The sequence below is a fragment of the Numenius arquata genome, unplaced genomic scaffold (genome assembly GCF_964106895.1).
Source record: "Numenius arquata unplaced genomic scaffold, bNumArq3.hap1.1 HAP1_SCAFFOLD_887, whole genome shotgun sequence".
Classification (NCBI taxonomy): Eukaryota; Metazoa; Chordata; class Aves; order Charadriiformes; family Scolopacidae; genus Numenius; species Numenius arquata.
Window position 1 is genome coordinate 1 of NW_027414658.1, and position 20,718 is coordinate 20,718.

Genomic DNA, 20,718 nt, shown 5'->3' on the forward strand with positions numbered 1-20,718 from the left:
GGGGAGGGGGGTCTCGGGGGGTCCCTATAGGGGGTGGGTGGGGGATGTCTCTGGGGTTCCCATAGGGTTGGGGGGGCGTGTCAGGGTTCCCTATATGGTGTGGGGGGTGTCTCAGGGGCCCCTATAGGGGGTGTGTGTGTGGGGTGTCTCAGGGGCCCCTATAGGGTGTGTGTGGGGGGGTGTCTCAGGGGTCCCTATAGGGTGGGGGGGGTGTCAGAGACCCCAATAGGGTAGCAGACGGTCTCAGGGTTCCCTATGGGGGGGGGGGGGGTGTCTCAGGAGTCCCTGTAGGGAGGAGGGGATGTGTCTCAGGGGTCCCTATAGGGTGTGTGGGGGGGGGTGTCTCAGGGGTCCCTATAGGGTGTGTGTGGGGGGGTGTCTCAGGGGTCCCTATAGGGTGTGTGTGTGGGGGTGTCTCAGGGGTCCCTGTAGGGTGTGTGTGGGGGGGTGTCTCAGGGGTCCCTATAGGGTGTGTGTGGGGGGGTGTCTCAGGGGTCCCTGTAGGGTGTGTGTGGGGGGGTGTCTCAGGGGTCCCTGTAGGGTGGGGGGGGTGTCTCAGGTGTCCCTGTAGGGTGAAGGGCAGTGTCTTGGGGTCTCTGTGGAGGGTTGGGGGGGGTGAGGGACCCCTATAGGGTGATGTGGGGGTTTTGGGGTCCCTATAGGGCTGGGGGGGTCAGGGTTCCCTATGGGATGTCCCAGGGTTTCTATAGGGCCAGCTTTAGCGTGCCCCGGGGGGGGGTGTGTGTCTCTGCTTTGAATCGAGCCCTTTCCCTCTCCCAAACCCAGGGAGAAGGGGAATATTTGGGGGGCGAAACCCCTAGAAATTGGGGGATTGGCCTCGGTTTCTCCCCAGGAACCGATTCCCTTTGTTCCCTTTGGATGATTTTTTGGGGATGGAGGAAAAAAAAAAAAAAATAAAAAAAAAATCTCTCTCTCGTTGATCCAGGAAGTCCACGATCTGCTGAGCGACTACGAGCTGAAATACTGCTTTGTGGACAAATACAAAGGGACTGGTGAGTGAGCCACTCCGGCGCGGGGAGGGGGGGGGCATCTCCGCCGAGCCCCCCCTTCTCCCATCCCTCTCCCTCCCGGCACCGAATCACCACGGTCCTGAGTCCCTTCAGGATTTGGGGGGAGCATCAGGGGGTCCTTCTCCTGCAGCTGGTTCCGAAGGGCTTGGAGGGCAGAGGCTGCTTCGGCTCCAGCGCCCCCAGTACCTGGGGGGGGAGGAAACAACGTGGGACACACTCCCCGCCCCGCCCCCCCCCAGCAACACAGAAGAGCCCCCCCAGGGTCCCCCCCCTCCCCTCCAAAGACCATCTGCAAACAGCCCCCCAGGGGGCCCAGCGTTCCCCCCCCAGATGCCCCAAGCCTCCCAGTACAGGTAGGAAATTTTTGGGGGTCCCAGAACCCCCCAGTAGTGCCAGGACAGCCCTGGGGGGGGGGGGGGCAAGAGGTTTCCCACACACACACCCCCCAAAAATGTCCGGGGGGGCGGGTCTCAAGCTCCCTCGCACACCCCAAAGAGCTTTAGTGGGGTCTTGGAGCTTCCCAGCACAGACAGGAGATTCTCGGGGGTCCTAGAACCCCCCAATCCCCGCTGGGGGGTCCCCGTCTCCCCCCTCCTGCTAGCCCCGGGGGGGGTCCCTGTCCCCTCACTGTGTGAACCCCCCCCGGGATGCCGTCGGCAGCGCTGCTCCAGGATGCGCAGGGACCCCTCCCGCCGGCGCTGCAGCTCCTCTGCCCACTGCAGCCCTGGGAGGGGGGGGGGAACGACAAAAATTGAGGATCCGAGGGGCACAAAGGGGAGGGCAAGGCTGGGGGCGGGGGTCAGACCCTCCCAGACACCCCCCCCCCCCCCCCCCCCGTACCGCTGTCATCTCCAGGTGGCTCCAGATCTGTCCCCGCTTCAGGCAGCTCTTCCTGGGTGCGGACGGGACACAGGCTGGGGATGTGGGGACAGGCTGCCCCGTGCTCCCCCCTCAACCCCCTCCCCCCCCCCCCAGCTGGTTTGAACCCCCCTCGATTGGGAAAAGCCACACAAATCCCACCCTGGGGTCTACTGGGGGAGGTGTCTAAATTTTCCGCTCCCCGGCAGCGGAAAAGCCACCGACTGTGGCGCTGGGACCTGGGGGGGCACTGTCCCTCTCCCTGGTGTGTGTCGTCCCCCCCCCGGGGCTGGGGGACGGGTCACCTCGTGCGAGGCTTCACCGAGGACGGTGCGATTTCACCACCGGTGCTCGCCGAGTCCTTTCCTGGGCACTAATTAAGGGTGAATTTTACCCCCCCCCCTCACCCCCCGCCCCGATTGCTTGGGGTTTGACCCCGCGCCTCGCCAGCCTTCACGTTTTGGGATGGAAAAAAAAGAAAAGGGAGAGAAAGGAATCAAAAAAAACTCGCCTTTTCCTCAAAAACCTCATCTTTCCCCCCACCATTTCCGCAGCGTTTGTCACTTTGCTCAACGGGGAACAAGCGGAATCGGCCATTAAAAAATTCCACCGGAGCAAACTGCGGGAGAAGGAGATCTCGGTGCAGCTCCAGCCCACGGACGCCCTCCTCTGCATCGCCAACCTCCCCCAGCTCTACACCCAACAACAATTCGAGGAGCTGGTCCGGCCTTTCGGCAACCTGGAACGCTGTTTCCTGGTCTACAGCGAAAAAACGGGACATTCCAAAGGTTACGGTTTCGTGGAATACATGAAAAAGGATTCGGCGGCCAGGGCCAAGTCGGATTTGCTGGGGAAACAGCTGGGGACCAGGACTCTCTACGTCCACTGGACGGATGTCAACCAGTTGACCTTGGATCTTCTCCATTCCAAGTGCTTGTGCGTGGACAAGCTGCCCCACAACTACGCCGACCTGGAGGAGCTGCGCCAGGTCTTCTCTGCCGCCTGCCCCCCCACTTTTTGCCAGGTGAGAGGGGAGATTTTGGGGGGTTTCCAGGTTTTTTTTTTCTCTTTTCGTGAGGTGCAACCTCTCGTTGAGCTCCCAGCTCAAAGCCAGCAGCGCCCTGGGATTGGGGCAGCGGGGAAATGACCCAGTTATGGCCCCTTGAGCAGCCACCCAAGGCTCCTAGGGGCCCACTGGAGCCCCCCCGGGAACCACCCGAGCTCTTTGAGGAGCCACCCAAAACGCCAGGGAGCCACTTAGGCTCCTCAAGGAGCCTTTGAGTCCCCCGGGGACCCACTTAAGCCCCTTGAGGGGCCACCTGAGCCCGTTGAGGAGCCACCCGAACCCCTCAAGCCCCCCGGTGTCCGACTTGTGCCACCCCAGCCCCTTGTGGGGCCACCAGAGCCCCCCAGGAACCCTCTTAAGCCCCTCAAGGAGCCTTCGAGCTCCTTCTCCGTTCCAAGTGCTTGTGCGTGGACAAGCTGCCCCACAACTACGCCGACCTGGAGGAGCTGCGCCAGGTCTTCTCTGCCGCCTGCCCCCCCACTTTTTGCCAGGTGAGAGGGGAGATTTTGGGGGGTTTCCAGGTGTTTTTTCTCTTTTCATGAGGTACAACCTCTCGTTGAGCTCCCAGCTCAAAGCCGGCAGCGCCCTGGGATTGGGGCAGCGGGGAAACGACCCAGTTATGGCCCCTTGAGGAGCCACCCAAGGCCCTTGTGGGGCCACCTGATACTCCCCAGGAACCCACTTAAGCCCCCCAAGGAACCACCTGAGACCCCAGGGAGCCGCCTGGGAACTCCACTTACAGCCCCTTGAGGAGCCACCCAAGGGCCCTGGTGGCCCACTAAAGCTCCTCAAGGATCCACTGGAGCCCCACAGGGAGCCACCCGAGCTCTTTGAAAGCCACCCAAGACCCCAGGGAGCCACTTAAGCTCCTCAAGGAGCCTATGAGCCTCCCAGGGACACACTTAAGCCCCTTGAGGAGCCACCCGAGCCCCTCAAGCCCCCCGGTGTCCGACTTGAGCCACCCAAGCCCCTTGTGAGGCCACCAGGGCCCCCCAGGAACCCACTTAAGTCCCACAAGGAGCCGCCCGAGACCCCGGGGAGCCACCGCAGCCACCTGAGCCCCCCGGGAACTCCACTTAGAGCCCCTTGAGGAGCCACCCAAGGCCCCTGGGGGCCCACTTAAGCCTCTCAAGGAGCTACTGGAGCACCCCAGGAGACTCCCCTGCAGTGCTGCCATCAGAAGGACATGGAGGTGTCGGAGCGGGGCCGGAGGAGGCCCCAGAGATGCTGGGAAGGCTGGAGCCCCTCTGCTGTGAGGACAGGCTGAGAGAGTTGGGGGGGTTCAGCCTGGAGAAGAGAAGGCTCCGGGGAGACCTTGGAGCCCCTTCCAGTCCCTCAAGGGGCTCCAGGAAAGCTGGGGAGGGAGCAGGGATGAGGGAGGGGAGCCGTGGGACGAGGGGGAAGGGTTTTAAGCTGAAAAAGGGGAGATTTAGAGAAGAAATTGTTCCCTCTGAGGGTGGTGAGAGCCTGGCCCGGGTTGCCCAGAGAAGCTGTGGCTGCCCCATCCCTGGAGGGGTTCGAGGCCAAGGTTGGAGGGGGCTTGGAGCGACCTGGTCTGGTGGGAGGTGTTCGAAGGTGGCACTGGGGGGGGCTCTAATGTCCCTTCCAGCCCCAACCAGTCTATATTTATCTCCCTTCTTTTCTCTGCAGGGTGTGTGATCTCTCGGGTCTCTTCCCCCTCTTGTCCCAGGGCTCTAACCCTCCTTTCTCCGTCCCTCTCTCCTCCCAGTTGGCCTACGGGCAGGACGGGCAGCTGAAGGGCTTCGCCGTCCTGGAATACGAGTCGGCGGCGATGGCCGAGATGGTTCAACAGGCCACGGACGGTTTGCCGCTCGCCGGGAATCACGTCCGAGTCTCCTTCTGCGCTCCCGGCCCTCCCGGCCGCAGCATGTTGGCTGCCCTGATAGCCGCGCAGGCCACGGTGAGCCTTCCGTGTGCTGCTTCCTCCTCCTCCTCTTCGTTCCTCACAGCTTGCAGGCACCGCGATGGCAATCCCAAAGTGGCATATCCAGCCTGGAGCAGGCTGTCGCGGAGCAACCGGCACGTTTCCCATTGGATTCCCTACGGAGCGGCCGTCTGTTGCCTGGAGCTCCTTCTTCTGGACACCTCTGCCAGGCTCTGCTCGCGTGGCACAGATTCCACCCTCCCCCCCCATGTTGTTCCCATATTTCGCCCCAAAATTCCCAGTGGGAATGCCGGCGGTCGCCAAAATCCGGGCAGGATGGCAGACGGCGTCGCTGCCGGCAGCGACGGCAAACCGTGCAGCTGCGCCTCGGCGTTGGGGGACGGGGAGTGGATTCCTCCCTGTCTTACGATGAGATATTTGGGAATGGTTTTACTGGGATTTGGGTTTTGGGAGCTGGAATCTTGCTGGTTTTGGCTGGGGGCAGGGGGGGAGCGGGAGGGTAAATTGAGAGGGTGAAATGGGGAAGCCTCACAGCTGCTTGTCTCGCTTTTAACGCCCTGTTTTGTGGTTTTTAAGGCTCTGAATCGCGGGAAAGGGCTTCTCCCCGAGCCCAATATCCTCCAAATTCTCAACAGCCTGGGAAATCCCGCTTCCCTCCAGCTGCTCCTCAACCCCCTGCTCCACGGGGCCGTCGGAGGCAAACAGGGTAAGGCCCGACGCGACGCGGAGGCCGGGGAGGGGTTTCTCTTCGCCGTCGCAGGTGCTTCCTCCGGCGTTTTCTTCCTTCCCCCCTTCCTCTCCCTCTCCCAGGAATCCTCGGCGCCGCTCCCTCCGTGCCCCTGGTCGCCAACCCTGCCCTTTCCACGGCTCTGCTCCAGCTGGCGCTGCAGAACCAAAGCCAAGCCCAACAGGTAGGAGGCCAATTTCACCCCTTTCTTCTCTTTTTTTTTTTTTACCCCAATGCCACCATCGTGCCGGAATTTTTTTTCTTATTCTCCCACCCGCCTGGTTGCCCCGAGAAACAAATCTGTTCTTAGTTCAGGGTCCTGAGCCGGGGCGGGGGGGGGGACACACGCGCGTCTTGATCTGCTCTTAGATTTTGGGGGTCTTCAAACCCGGCCCCGAGCTCCTGCTGCTCGTTTTTCCACTGTTTCTCCCCAAAAACTCTTGTTGCCTCTTGAGGAGTGAAGAGAGAGGAGCCCAGAGAGGATGAAGTCTCCCCCGCCGTGCTTCTCGCTCTCTCCCTGCCTCTCAAACCCCCCCCTCGCTTGGGGTTTTCCTCCTCTTTTTGAGTCATTTTCTGTCTTTTTTTTTTTTTTGGTTTGGTTTGGTTTTTTTTTCCTGGTCTTTCTCGCTCTGCTTTCTGCCCCAGAAGGCATTGCTTGGGAATTCCCTCTTACTGCACACCCAGGTCTGGACCCAGCTGCTGCTGCAGAACAAGGAGAACCAAACCCTCTTCCATGTGAGCGGTAGGAGGCAGCCGGCGCGTTCCCGTGCTGTGTGTGTGCGGTGGGGGGGGGGGGGTGTGTGTGGGGGCACGGAAAAGGATGGTGGAATCCCTGGAAAGATGATGGGACGGCTCGTTCCGGGCGTCATCTCAAAGCGTGTGGAGGAAAAGGGAGCTATCGGAAGTAGTCAACGCGTATCCACCAAGGGGAAGTCGTGTCTGACTGACCCGATGGCCTTCCATGATGGCATGACTGGTTGGATAGATGAGGGGAGGGCGGTGGACGTTGTCTACCTTGACTTCAGCGAGGCTTTTGACACCGTCTCCCACAGCATCCTCGTAGGTGAGCTGAGGAAGTGTGGGTTGGATGAATGGACAGTGGGGTGGATTGAAAACTGGCTGAAAGACAGAGCTCAGAGGGTCGTGATTAGGGGCACAGAGTCCAGTTGGAGGTCCGTGACCAGTGGCGTTCCCCAGGGGTCAGTACTGGGTCCAGTCCTCTTCAATATATTCATCAATGACTTGGGTGAAGGGATGGAGTGGACCCTCAGCACCTTTGCTGGTGACACCAAACTGGGAGGGGTGGCTGACACACCAGAGGCTGGGCCACCATCCAGAGAGACCTGGACAGGCTGGAGAGCTGGGCAGAGAGGAACCTGATGAGGTTCCACCAAGGGCAAGTGTCGGGTGCTGCCCCTGGGGAGGAACAACCCCCTGCACCAGGACAGGTTGGGGGTGACCTGCTGGAGAGCAGCTCTGAGGAGAAAGACCTGGGAGTCCTGGGGGACAACAGGATGCCCACGAGCCAGCAATGGGCCCTGGTGGCCAAGAAGGCCAATGGCATCCTGGGGGGTGTCGAGAAGAGCATGGAGAACCTTGAAGGGAGGTCACCCTCCCCCTCTGCTCTGCCCTGGGGAGGCCCCATCTGGAGCACTGGGACCAGTTCTGGGCTCCCCAGTTCCAGAAGGACAGGGAACCGCTGGAGAGGGTCCAGCAAAGGGCTACCAAGATGATGAGGGGCCTGGAGCATCTCTCTGCTGAGGAAAGGCTGAGGGACTTGGGTCTGTTTAGTCTGGAGAAGAGAAGACTGAGGGGGGTGGATCTCATCGATGGTGGGTGTCAGGAGGATGGGGCCAGTCTTTTTCCAGTGGTGCCCAGTGACAGGACAAGAGGGAACGGGCACAAACTGGGACAGAGGAAGCTCCGTCTCAACCTGAGGAGGAACTTCTTGACTTTGAGGGTGTCAGAGCCCTGGAAGAGGCTGCCCAGAGAGGTGGTGGAGTCTCCTTCTCTGGAAACATTCCAACCCCCCCTGGACACGTTCCTGTGGGACCTGCTCTGGGTGACCCCGCTCCTCTGGTTGGAGGAGATGATCTCCAGAAGGTCCCTTCCAACCACACATCATCCTGTGATTCTGTGGGGGGACACCCCCCCCCCCCCCCCAAGCGCCTTCCCCGCTTCCTCTTTTCCCCTCTTTAAAACCAGGCGAGGGGTTTGGGGGGTGACACCGGTCACCCCAGTACCACTCCTGGTGGAGTCCTCGCTCCGATTTGGAGCCACCTCCTTCGGCGGCTCCTCCTTGGGGTCGCTGTCTCTCTGTCTCCATCCCTCGGTGAGAAAAGGGGAGCCCCCCCTTTCCCCCCCCCCCCATCCTTATTTGGGCTCCCCAAACCCATTCATCGCAGGGCTGGGCGGATCGGCTCCTTCGTTTCAGGGTTTTGACCCCAAAAATAGGTGTTGAACCGCGGCGGGGGAGTCATCCTTCTTCCTTAAGCTTTTAAGCCGATGGCCGCCATCTCCTGCCGCCTCCGCTTCCCTCTCCGTCCCCGCGTGCGCCGGGGTTTCCGCTGCCTCCGGAGCTTCCCGGATTCACCCCCTGGATTCGCCCTCCGGATCCAGCCTGGCGTTAACCTCCCCTTCTCCTTGGCAGAAACCGGGGATCCTGGGCGACTCGCCGCTGAGCTCCCTGCCCCACGGCGCCCTGGCTTTGGCCAACGCTCCGGCGCAGCCCCCCAGCCAGCTCCTGGGAGAGCTCTCCTCGGGTAAGAGCCGGAGAACGGGGGGGTTTTGGTGGAGAACGAGGGGTTTTGGTGGAGATCGGGGGGGTTTTGGTGGAGAACGGGGGGGTTTTGGTGGAGAACGGGGGGGTTTTGGTGGAGAACAGGGGGGTTTTGGTGGAGAACGGGGGGGTTTTGGTGGAGAACGAGGGGTTTTGGTGGAGAACGGGGGGGTTTTGGTGGAGAACGGGGGGTTTTGGTGGAGAACGGGGGGGTTTTGGTGGAGAACGAGGGGTTTTGGTGGAGAACGGGGGGGTTTTGGTGGAGAACGAGGGGTTTTGGTGGAGAACGGGGGGGTTTTGGTGGAGAACGAGGGGTTTTGGTGGAGAACGGGGGGGTTTTGGTGGAGAACGAGGGGTTTTGGTGGAGAACGGGGGGGTTTTGGTGGAGAACGGGGGGGTTTTGGTGGAGAACGGGGGGGTTTTGGTGGAGAACGGGGGGTTTTGGTGGAGAACGGGGGGGTTTTGGTGGAGAACGGGGGGGTTTTGGTGGAGAACGGGGGGGTTTTGGTGGAGAACGGGGGGGTTTTGGTGGAGAACGAGGGGTTTTGGTGGAGAACGGGGGGGTTTTGGTGGAGAACGGGGGGGTTTTGGTGGAGAACGAGGGGTTTTGGTGGAGAACGGGGGGGTTTTGGTGGAGAACGGGGGGGTTTTGGTGGAGAACGGGGGGGTTTTGGTGGAGAACGGGGGGGTTTTGGTGGAGAACGGGGGGGTTTTGGTGGAGAACGGGGGGTTTTGGTGGAGAACGGGGGGTTTTGGTGGAGAAGGGGTTTTTTTTGGGGGGAGGAAGTGGGGCGTTTTTTGGTGGGGGGGAGGTGGCCTGGTTTTGGTGGAGAAAGGGGTTCCCTTTGGGGATCTCCACGTGTTGGGGCGCGACGCCGGTGCCATCCTTCTCCTTCTGCCTTCCCCAGGTGGCCCCTTGCCCGGTGAGATGGCCCAGGGCCACGTCAAATCCCCCATCTTGCCTTCTGGAAACATCCCGTTGGCTTCTTTCCTGGCACCGGTGGGAGTGGAGCGGGAGAACTCGGTGTTGGGGACGCAGGTGACGCAGCTCACCCCTCCCGCCGTCACCCCCCCGGCTCTGCAGGGCCTCACCACCTCCATCCTGGGCTCCGTCATCGGCGGCCTCCAGAAACCAAAGCAGGGCGAGAACGGGCCACCTGCCTCCGGGGTAAGGTCCCCTCAACACCGGGATGAGTCTGTGGCACCTCCGGGGTGGGGTGGGGGGGGGACACCTCAAGGAGAGACCCCTGGGAGCCACCCCGAGACCCTCAAGGAGCCACTTAAACCCCTCAGGGAGCCACCCGAGCCCTTTGAGGAGCCACCTGAGTCCCCTGGGGAGCCACCCAAGTTTCCCCAGGGAGGCACCAGAGCCACTTGAGCCACCCGAGACCCTGAAGGAGCCACCTGAGTTCCCCAGGAGCCACCCGAGCCCCCTGGGGAGCCACCAGACCCACTTGAGCCCCCTGGGGAGCCACCCGAGTTCCCTGGGGAGCCACCAGAGCCACTTAAGCCCCTCAAGGAGCCACTGGAGCCCCCCGGGGACCCACTTAAGCCCCTTGAGGAGCCACTTAAGCCCATCAAGGAGCCCCCTGATACCCCTGGAGAGCCACCCGAGCCCCTCAAGGAGCCACCTGAACCCCTCAGAGAGCCACTCAAGCCCCCCTGGGGACCCACTTGAGCCACCCAAGCCTCTTGTGGGGCCACCCAAGCCCCCCAGGAACCCACTTAAGCTCTTCAAGAAGCCCCCTGGGGAGCCACCAGAGCCACCTGAGCCCCTCAAGGAGCCACCTGAGTTCCCCAGGAGCCACCCGAGCCCCCCTGGGTAGCCACCAGAGCCACCCGAGACCCTCAAGGAGCCACCTGAGCCCTTTGAGGAGCCACCTGAGTTCCCCAGGAGCCACCCGAGCCACCCAAGCCCCCCAAAGAGCCACCCAAGTTCCCCGAGGAACCACCAGAGCCACTTAAGCCCCTCAAGGAGCCACTTTAGACACCAGGGAGCCACCCGAGCTCTTTGAGGAGCCACCCAAGACCCTGAGGAGCCACTTAAGCCTTTCAAGGAGCCTTTGAGCCCCCCAGGGACCCACTTAAGCCCCTTGAGGGGCCACCTGAACCCCCTGGGGAGCCACCCAAGCTCTTTGAGGAGCCACCAGAGCCCCCTAAGCCCCCTGGGGAGCTATCAGAGCTACTTGAGCCCCCCAGGGAGCCACTTAAGCCCCTCAAAGAGCCCCCCGACCCCCCCGGGAAGCCACTTAAGCCCCCCTGAGCCCCCTCCCCCCAAAAAATGTTTCTCCCACAGGTCTCGCTCCTGGGGGAACCCCCCAAAGACTTCAAAATTCCTCTCAACCCCTACCTGAACCTGCAGAGCCTCCTGCCGGCCAACAGCCTGGGAGGTGAGCCCCCCCCCCCGCGCCCCCTTTTTACTCCCCCCCCCCAACATGGGGACGGAGGCAAAGGGCCATTTTGGGTGGATTTTCTCCTCCCCCCCCCCCCCCTTCCTCCCGTGAAATTTTTACCTTTTCAGGTGCCGCCAGCAAAGGGTTTAACCTGAAAAATGGGGTTTTGGGGAGCGTGGCCAACCCCCGAGTCTCCCAGCCCCCCCTGAGTGACCCCCTCCTCCCCACACCCGGACTGGCCGGGGACGCCTACGCCTTCGATTACCAGCCGGTGGGGTGCTGGGGGGGGGCTTTGGGGGGGACGGGGGGGGGGAGTAGAGGGGTTTTTTTGGGGGGTTAAAAGGGTTTTTGGGGGGGTTAGATGGGTTTTTGGGGGGCTTAGGAACATTGTTTGGGGGGTTAGAAGGGTGCTTTGGGGGGGTTAGATGGGTTGGGGGGGTTAGAAGGGTGTTTTGGGGGGGTTAGATGGGTTGGGGGGGGGTAGAAAGGGTTGTTGGGGGGCTTAGGACATTGTTTTTGGGGGTTAGAAAGGGGTGTTTTGGGGGGGGTTAGATGGGTTGGGGGGGTTAGGACATTGTTTTGGGGGTTAGAAGGGGTGTTTTGGGGGGGTTAGATGGGTTGGGGGGCTTAGGACATTGTTTTGGGGGTTAGAAGGGGGTGTTTTGGGGGGGTTAGATGGGTTGGGGGGTAGAAGGGTGTTTTTTGGGGGGTTAGGGTTTTTTGGGGGGGGGTTGCAAGGGTTTTGGGGGGGTTGAAGGGTTTGAGGGGGGTGGGAAAAGTTGAAGGGATTCTAGGGGGGGTGGCACTGGAGCAGCACCTCTGAGACAACACCCCCCCCCCCATTTTTTCCGGGAAGGATCTGGGCTCCCGGCTTTTCCCCCCCCCCCGCGAGACCAGGCTGGCTCCGTCCTGGGGGGCTTCGGGCCCAGCAGGCACAAGGTAAATAGCGCCCCCCCCCCCCCCCCCAACCTTGGTGGGGAGGGGAGGGATCCCCCCAATCCTGTTTTGGGGGGGGTCCCTGATTGTCACCTTCCCCCCTCGCAGCTCTCCTCGTCCCCCGGCTTCGAGCGGGGGGGGTTGGCCCCCCCCTTGCCCCCTTTTTACTCAGGATCCCCCAGTTCCTACTTCACCAGTGGCCTTCAAGCTGGGCTCAAGCAGAGTCACCTCACAAGGTGAGCCCCCCCCTCGACCCCCCCCCCCCCAAGAGCGTCCCCAAACTTTGGGGACCCACACAGGCTTTGAGAACCGCCCCCCCCTTTTTTTTTTTCCTTCCCCCCCCCCAGGCCGTCGGGATGCCCCCATCGGGCTCCGCCGACGCCGTCCTCCCCTTGGACCCCCCAGCCACTCGCACAATTCCCACTCAAAGGTAAGAAACGACCCCCCACGAAAAAACAAACACCCTAAACTCCCCCCCCCTTATTAATATTATTTATTTTTTTTTCCAGACCCCCCTGGGGGGCAGAAAGAGCCTTCTCCCACCTCCTGCCCTCCCCGGAGCCCAGCCCCGAGGGCTGCTACGTGGGGCAACACTCCCAGGGCCTGGGGGGGCACTACGCCGACTCCTACCTGAAGCGCAAGAGGATATTTAGCGCCCCCCCCTCCCCCCCCCCAAAAAAATCCCCCCTTTCCCCCCTGTAAATCTTGTACAAACGTGGGTTGGTTTTTTGTTTGGTTTTTTTTTTTAATTTTTTAATGTTTAGTCTTTTTCTTTTTTTTGGGGGGAGGGGGGGGATTTTTTTTTTTGGGGGGGGGTTTTAAAGTGATATGAAAGACTTGCCCCCCCCCCCCCCTTCCCCCAACCCCAGCCAGAGGATGAGGAGGGGGGTGTGTGTGTCTTTTTGCTTCCCCCCCCGCCCCGAGTGCTGTAAGGGGAAGGGTGTCACTGAAAGCCCCCCCTCTCCTTTTTCCCAGTCCTCCCCCCTCCATTTCCATTGCCCCCCCCCTTTTTTCCCCAGCGTTTCCCCCCCCCTTTTTTCCCCAGCGTTTCCCCCCCCCCTTTTTTCCCCAGCGTTTCCCCCCCTTTTTTCCCCAGCGTTTTCCCCCCCCCTTTTTTCCCCAGCGTTTCCCCCCCCTTTTTTCCCAGCGTTTCCCCCCCCCCTTTTTTCCCCAGCGTTTCCCCCCCCTTTTTCCCCAGCGTTTCCCCCCCCTTTTTTCCCCAGCGTTCCCCCCCTTTTTCCCAGCGTTCCCCCCCCCCCCTTTTTCCCAGCGTTCCCCCCCCCCCTTTTTCCCCAGCGTTTCCCCCCCCCTTTTTCCCAGTGCCCCCCCCTCCTTTCCAGTCCCCTCTCCTTTTTCCCAGTGCCCCTCCTCCCCCCCCCCCCAGCAGTAACTGGGAGCTGCGTGTGCCCCCCCCCCAAAAAAAAAACCCCACGCACTCCCCGCCTTAACCTGCTGCTTGGGGGGGGAGTGGGGGGGGGTGTGTGTGCTCCTGGCCTCGCCCCCCCCTTTTCTCCTACCCGGGGGGGGGCTGTTTGTGTTTTATTTTGTTTTTAAAGACTGGAGCTGCCGAGATTCTGAGATTTTACACTTTTTTGGGGCTAAAAGTTGCCTTTTTACTTTTCCCGCTCGTTTTTATTGCCTTTTTGGGTTGGTTTTTTTTTTAAAAAAAAGAAAAAAAGAAAAAAAAAAAAGGAAAAGAAAAGGTTCCTCCCTTCCTGCTGGGGGGGGGGCCTTTGCCTTTACTCTCACACCCCCCCCCCCCCCCCCGGGTTGGGGGGGGTCACAGGCGCCTTGGGGGGGGGGGGGTGGTTCCCACCCTCCTTTCTCTTCCCTCCCTCTGTTTTGGTTTTTTTTTTGGGGGGGGTTTCCTAGGTTTTGAGTTGTTGCCCCCTTTCTACTGTCGCCGCTGTCTGGTTTGCTGTAAGGGGGGGGGAGGGGGGGGATGACACAGGTGTGTGTGTGTGTCCCCCCCCCGGACCCCCCCCTTCCCCCTCAAAGTAAAGCTATATTTATATCGCCTCTTCCCGTCGTCTTTAATTACGATCGCTGTGGCTTCGTTATCCCTAATGAGGTAGCTCCCCCCCCCCAATTTGTCCCTATTTCCCCCCCCCCCCAATTTGTCCCTATTTCCCCCCCCCCCAAATTTGTCCCTATTTCCTCTCCCTATTTCCTCCCCCCCCAAATTTGTCCCTATCCCCCCTTCCCCCCCCCCCCCCGCCACGGCCAAGCAAATGGGGGGGGGCAGTCTGGATTTCATGTGTGTGCCCCCCCCCCTTTCACGTGTGGGGTCCCCTCCATGTCTGTGCCCCCCTCCCAAATTGGGGGGGTCCCCTGTTCCCCCTCCTGCTGCAAGGAGCGCCCCCCCCCCGTTATAGAGCTTCCCATGGCTTTCCCCCCCCCCCCCCTTTACATGGAGCCCCCCCAAATTGGGGGGGGTCCCCTGGGTCCCCCTCCTCGTGCAAGACACAGGCCACCCCCCCACTCCCCCCCCAAATGCGAGGGTCCCTCCCCCGGAGGTTTAACGAGGCAGTTTAATTAGCGGGAGGGGGCGGCACTAGGACCTGCGCGGCTCCCTCTTGGCTCCGCCCACTCAGGCCGGCGGCGCGGGTCACGTGGCGGGGGGTCACGTGCCGCCCGTCATGGCGGCCTCCATGGCGGCGGCCGGCGGCGGCTCCGTGACGCGGCGGCTGCTGCGGGGGGCGGCGCGGGGCCTGAGCGGCGGCGGAGGCGGCGGAGCCGCGGCGGAGGAACCGGAGGGCGCCGTGTGGGTACCGGGGAGATCCCGGAACCTGTCCCGGGGCGGCGGTACCGGCACCGGGCGGGGAGCGGGGGGGTGGTGTGTGTGTGTGTGTGTATCCCGGTGCTGATTCCCGGTGTCCCCAGGGTGAACGTCGTCTTCGTGGACCGGGCGGGGCGTCACGTTCCGGTGCGGGGCCGCGTCGGGGACAACGTGCTGCACCTGGCGCAGCGGCACGGGCTGGAGCTGGAGGGTCGGTACCGGCACCGGGGGCGAGGAGCGGGACCGGGGCTTGGTGGGGGGGAGCACGATCGGACCGGGACAGGGACCGGGGGGGGGGTGGGGGAACACAACCGGGGCTGGGAAGATGGGCACGACCGGACCGGGACCGGGGCTTGGGGGGTGGAGCACGATCGTACCGGGACAGGGACCGGCACCGGGACCGGGGCTGTCGGAACGGGGGGGGGGGGGGGGGCACGACCGAGATGCAGCCGAGACCGGGGGCGGGGGGGGGGGGGGCAGGTTGGGGTCCGGACCGGGCAGGGGGGTCCCGGCCGGGTCAGTACCGGGAGTGGGGAAGAGGGGGGGAGGGTTCCCGTTGCCCGGAGGGGGGGGGGGGGTCCCGGTGCTGAGGGGGGGACACGTCCCCATCCCGCCGCCCCCCCCCCCAGGTGCCTGCGAGGCCTCCCTGGCCTGTTCCACCTGCCACGTCTACGTCAGCGCCCCCCACCTCGACCGGCTGCCGGCCCCCGACGAGCGGTAACGGCCCCCCCGGACCCCCCCGGACCTCCCCACCGGGTGCCCCCCGCTTGTGTCCCCCCCGATCCCCGCTGTCCTCTGGGGACCCCCCAGGACCCACCCCCACCTCGAGACCCCTGATGCCCCCCTCCTCAGGACCCATCAGCCCCTCCAGGGACCGGAGTCGTCCCCCCCCCCCCCCGGACCCCAACAGCCCCCCCTGGAACCCCTGACCCCCCCCTCTGGGATCCAGCAGCCCCCCCTCCCCAGGGACCACAGCCCCCCCTAGGACCCATGACCCCTCCCAGCAACTGCAGCCCCCCCATCACAGACCCCTGCCCCCCCTCAGACTCCAACAGCCCCCTCTGGGACCCCTGACCCCCCCCGGGACCCCTGACCCCCCTCTCTGGGATCCAGCAGCCCCCCCTCCCCAGGGACCACAGCCCCCCCTAGGACCATGACCCCTCCCAGCAACCGCAGCCCCCCCCATCACAGACCCTGACCCCCCCCCGACCCCAACAGCCCCCCCCCTTTGAACCCTTGAACCCCCCCCCCAACCCAACAGCCCCCCTGGAACCCCTGACCCCCCCTCTCTGGGATCCAGCAGCCCCCCTAGGACCCACCCATGACCCCTCCCAGCAACTGCAGCCCCCCCATCACAGACCCCTGCCCCCCCCGACCCCAACAGCCCCCCGGACCCCTGACACCCCCCGGACCCCTGACACCCCCCCAGGACCCCTGACACCCCCCCCGCAACCCCTTCTAACCCCCCCCCCCCCCCTTCCCCAACATCCCACCACCATCCCATGACCGTGACTTCCTCCTCAGCCCCCCACGCTCCCCTCCCCGACCTCGGGCCCCCCTCCCACGGCTCCGAGGGACCCCCCCACACACAGTTTCCCCCCCCCCCCTTTGTGTGTGCCCCCCCCCGCCCCCCCTCAGGGAAGATGACCTGCTGGACCAGGCCCCGCTGCTGCAGGAGAACTCCCGCCTGGGCTGCCAGATCCTGCTGACGCCGGAGCTGGAGGGGGCTCGTTTCACCCTCCCCAAGGTCACCCGCAACTTCTACGTGGACGGTCACGTCCCCAAACCCCACTGACAGCGGCGGGGGGGGGACACACACCCACCCACCCCCCCAGCAGGATGAAACACCCCCCCACCAGCAGGATAACACACACACACACACCCCCGGCTTCCGAGAAGGACGCAGCCCCTCGGGGCAGTGGGGACCCCCCCCCCCCCCCCCCCCCCGAGCAGGAGATGCTGCGGGACGGTGACAGTGAGGGGGGCCGGGGGGGGCGATCGTGGGGTGGGGGTGACACCAGGCTGTGCCCCAACCCCCCCCACCCCGCCCTCTGGGGGGGGCTCTGGATTTGGGGTAACGAGCGCTGCGGTTTGTTAATAATAAATCTCGTCTGAGCGGGGCTCGGGGTCCCTCTGGGGGGGGGTCGGGGTCCCTCTGGGGGGGGGGGGTGTGTCCATTGGGGGGGTGGCTCAGGCCACACACCCCCCCCGAGTGAGGGGGAATCAAAGTGTGGGGTTTGGGGGGGGGGGGATTTGGGGGAACCCTTCAGGATCAGCCCCTCAGTTGGGTTTTGGGGGTGGGGGGGATGTCAGAGAGAGTGGGGGGCACGACCCCCACGAGTGTGAGATGTGGGGGGGGGTCACCCCCTACTGCTGCCCCATCCTGGGTGGGGTCTGTACCCCATAAGGGGGGCCCTGCCCTGTCTGGAGCGGGGGGGGGGGGGAGGATGTTCTGACCCATTCTGGGGGGTCCTGCCCTATCTAGGGGGGTCCTCCTCCACCCAGGGGGTCCCTGTCCTGGAGGGGGGGGCGGGTTCTGACCCATTTTGGGGGGTCCTGCCCTATCTGGGGGGGGGTCCTCCTCCACCCAGGGGGTCCCTGCCCTGGGGGTCCTGTCCTGGGGGGGTTCTGGCCCATTTTGGGGGGGTCCTGCCCCATCTGGGGGGAGTCCTCCTCCTCCTCCCAGGGGGTCCCTGTCCTGTCCTGGGGGGGGGGGGGGGTTCTGACCCATTTTGGGGGGTCCTGCCCTCTCTGGGGGGGGTTCTGCTCCACCCAGGGGGTCCTTCCCCGCTGTACCGACGTCCCCCCGCCCTCCGCTGCTGCCCCCGCCCCCGCGCAGCTGGGGCCGGTTTAGGGCCGGTCCCGGTCCCGGTGCCGGTCCCGGTGCCGGTGATGGCGGAGCAGCTCTTCCTGGAGGGGCAGCCCCCCGACTTCTCGCTGCTCCAGCGGCTCCTCTGCCTGGAGCCCGAGCCCTGCCGCCCCCTCCTGCCGCCCCCCAGCCCCGGAGGGGGCGAGCCCGGTGGCCCCCGCGCCCGCAGGTGGGAACCGGCGGCATCGGGACCCCCGCTCCTGCCCGGGCGAACCGGGGGTGGTCCCGCCTTGGGGGCAACTGGGGACACCGGGAGCCAGGGTGGCTCAGGCCGGGGGGAACCGGGACCGGGGACGGTCCGGCTGGGGGACGGGGGGAACCGGAGGGGACCGGGGAGGGTCAGACCGTGCGGAACTGGAGACACCGGGACCGGGGGGGAAACGGGGACCGCGAACGGTCTGGCTCGGGGTGGGGGGAACCGGAGGGGACGGGGCTCACCGGGACCGGGGGGGGGGTCAGACCGGGGGGAACCGGAGGCACCGGGACCGGGGGGGAATCGGGGGCACTGGGACAACCGGGGACGGTCAAACCGGGGGGAGGAACCGGGAGAACCGGGACTGGTCCCGCCCGGGGTCGCGGGGGGGGGAACTGGGGACACCGGGGGCGAGGGATGGTCTAGGTGGGGGGGTGGAACCGGGGGCACCGGGGATGGTCCCATCGGGGGGAACCGGGACCGGGGATGTTCCTACCGGGGACACCAGGACAACCGGGAATGGTCCCACCGGGGGCGACACCGGGAGAACTGCGGGCACCGGGACCGGGGATGTTCCCACCGGGGGGGACACCGGGACCGCGCTGGTCCCACGGGGGAAGAACCGGAGATTCCCCATCTCCCACCCTGCGCCCTAACGGGACCCCCCCCCTCGCCGGGCAGGAGCGGGGTCCCGGAGCCTCCCCCGGGCCCCTGGAGCCCCCCGGGGCCCCCAGGGGAGGGTCTCACCTTCCTACAGGAGACGGCGCGGCTGCTGCCCCCCCCCGAGCCCTCCCCGCCGCTTCCCGCCGCCCCCCCGGAGAACCCGGGTCTCCCCCCGGCCCCCGACGGCGGCCCCGATGTCCTCAGCCTCATCAGCCTCCAGTGCCGGCACCTGGCCGGTAACGGCACCGGTAACACCAGTGGCACCAGTACCGGCGGTGGCACCGGTACCGGCCCCGGTACTGGGCGGCGGCGGAAGCAGGCGGCCCCCCAGCGCGGCGCAGACCCCCGGGACCCCTCTTTCCGTGGGGTGACCCTCCGCATGCGCCTGGGCCTCCCCGCCGGCAGCGCCGAAGGCTGCAGCCTCCTCATCACCGCCCGTGGCCACAGGTACCGGCACTGCCGTCCGTCCGTCCGTCTGTCCGGGGGCACCCCTGGGAACTCCCCCGGCTGCTCCGTCCGTCTGTCCGGGGGCACCCCTGGGAACACTCAGACCATGGGGCGCTCTGTCCGGATGCACCTTTGGGCACCTCAGGCTGCTCTGTCCGTCTGTCTGGATGCTCTTCTGGGATCCTTCAGACCATGGGATGCTCCGTCCGTCTGTCCGGGGGCACCCCTGGAAACACTCAGACCACTGGGTGCACTGTCCGTCTGTCCAGATGCTCTTCTGGGCACCCTCAGATCACAGGGTGCTCCGTCCGTCTGTCTGTATGCACCCCTGGGAACCCCAGGCTGCACTGTCCGTCTGTCCGGATGCTCTTCTGGGCACCCTCAGACCACTGGGTGCACTGTCCGTCTGTCCGGATGCACCTTTGGGCCTTGGGCTGCTCTCTCCGTCTGTCTGGGTGCACCCCTGGGCACCCCCAGACCTCAACCTGCACCGTCCGTCTGTCCAGACGCATCCCTGGGCTGCTCTGTCTGTCTGTCCGGCTGCACCCCAGGCTGCCCCGTCCGTCTGTCTGTCCAGATACCCCCCCCCAGGACCACGGGACCAGTCTGTTTGTCTGTCCAGATGCCCCCCGCCCCGGACCACAGGACCACTGTCTGTCCATCTGTCTGGCCGCACCTTCCCTCCCCACCAGCCCAGACCCCCCTGTCCCCCCCCACCCCGACCGTGCCCCCTGGGGAGCCGGCAGCCCCCAAGGTGGGTCCCCGTTCTGGGGGGGGGGGGGTATCCCCATTCCAGGGAGTCCCCCCATTTTGCGTGGGTGTGTCCCCATTCTGGGGGGGTCCCCATGCTCCCCCTGACCCCCCCCCACCTTTTCCCACAGGGATCCCATGCGGAGCTGGAGGAGCAGCCCCCCATCTGCCCCCCCCGGGGCAGGCAGCAGCTCGGAGGACGACACTCCCCTCGCCCAGGGTAAGGCTTGGGGGGGGGGGGGGGAGGGAGTTTGGGGGTGTGTGTGTCCCCCTTCCCAGCACCTCTGGGTTTGGGGGTGCAGCCACGTGTGTCGTCCCCCCCCCCAGGGAGCAAGCGCTGCGCCTCCTGTAAGACTCGCCGGACCCCCCTCTGGCGAGCGGCCGAGAACGGGACCCCCCTCTGCAACGCCTGTGGCATCAGGTAGGGGACAGGGGGACACCCCCCCCCCACCCTTCAGGGATCCCTCCCCCTCCCACACCCCCCCCCAGTGTCACCCCAGGGGGTGTCACCGGTGTCACCCCGGGGATTTTTCCCAGGTACAAGAAGTACCGGGTGCGGTGCCGGCGCTGCTGGAACATCCCCGGGAAGAGCGGGACCCCCCGTCCCCGGTGTCCCCACTGCGGGGAGCGGTGTCACCCCGCCGGCGGTGGCAGGAGGTGACGGCGAGGACCCCGGCAGCGGCGGCAGCAAGGGGACGGCGGTGACGGCGGTGGAGAATTGGGGGGGGGGTGTGTGTGTGTGTGTTCTGGGGGGCGTCGGGGGTCCTGGCTGGTCCCTTGGGAGCAATTAAATGTCCTGGTGCTGGTGGCAGCTCGGCGTGTCCCTGTGTCACCTGCTCTGGGGTGACGGTTGTGGCATTTCGGGGGGGGGGGGACGGGACTTTAGGGGAGGTGGTGCTTGGACAGGTCTTGGTGCCATCACTGGTGGCTCGGTGGCCCCAGCGGGGAGCTGCGGGGACGAGGATGGGGGTCCTGGGTGTGGGTTGGGGACACGGGATGGGGCTTGGGGACACTGAGGTGGTGGCCAGGCTGGGGGTCCCTGGCTATGGGTTGGGGATGTGGGATGGGGCTTGGGGACATCAAAGTGGTGGCCGGGTGGGAGGTCCCTGTCTTATGGGTTGGGGACATGGAGTGGGGCTTGGGGACATCGAGATGGTGGCCCGGTTGGGGGTCCCTGTCTTATGGGTTGGGGACATGAGGTGGGGGTTGGAGACAGTGAGGTGGTGGCCGGGCTGGGGGTCCCTGTCTTATGGGTTGGGGATGTGGGATGGGTCCTGGGGACATCGAGATGGTGGCCCGGTTGGGGGTCCCTGTCCCTGAC

The 20,718-nt window shown here is 64.8% G+C and overlaps 2 protein-coding genes across 2 annotated transcripts; both read left to right on the forward strand.

Moving 5' to 3' along the window:
* Positions 1-946: 946 nt before the first annotated feature.
* RAVER1 (ribonucleoprotein, PTB binding 1) lies at positions 947-12,398 on the forward strand (the record flags this gene model as incomplete). Its single annotated transcript, XM_074167254.1, is given in 17 exon segments — positions 947-1,013; positions 2,444-2,913; positions 4,685-4,876; positions 5,438-5,567; positions 5,672-5,772; positions 6,234-6,323; positions 8,239-8,350; positions 9,276-9,535; positions 10,664-10,757; positions 10,889-11,031; positions 11,617-11,637; positions 11,640-11,699; positions 11,805-11,936; positions 12,044-12,083; positions 12,086-12,126; positions 12,206-12,219; positions 12,221-12,398. Coding segments are annotated over 17 exon segments (2,145 nt in total), but the record flags the coding sequence as incomplete, so codon positions are not given.
* A 1,937-nt stretch (positions 12,399-14,335) lies between these two features.
* FDX2 (ferredoxin 2) lies at positions 14,336-16,595 on the forward strand. Its single transcript, XM_074167251.1, has 4 exons — positions 14,336-14,460; positions 14,580-14,686; positions 15,105-15,192; positions 16,114-16,595. Exons 1-4 carry the CDS (start codon positions 14,336-14,338, stop codon positions 16,268-16,270), a joined length of 477 nt encoding a protein of 158 aa, XP_074023352.1. The 3' UTR covers positions 16,271-16,595.
* The last annotated feature ends 4,123 nt before the right edge of the window (positions 16,596-20,718 follow it).

Bases quoted from the DNA above. Each gene is read 5' to 3' on its own strand.
- FDX2 (XM_074167251.1), top strand. From the start codon at position 14,336: ATGGCGGCCTCCATGGCGGCGGCCGGCGGCGGCTCCGTGACGCGGCGG. The intron at 14,687-15,104 runs GTCGGTACCGGC...CCCCCCCCCCAG, and splicing joins GCACGGGCTGGAGCTGGAGG to GTGCCTGCGAGGCCTCCCTG. The intron at 15,193-16,113 runs GTAACGGCCCCC...GCCCCCCCTCAG, and splicing joins CTGCCGGCCCCCGACGAGCG to GGAAGATGACCTGCTGGACC.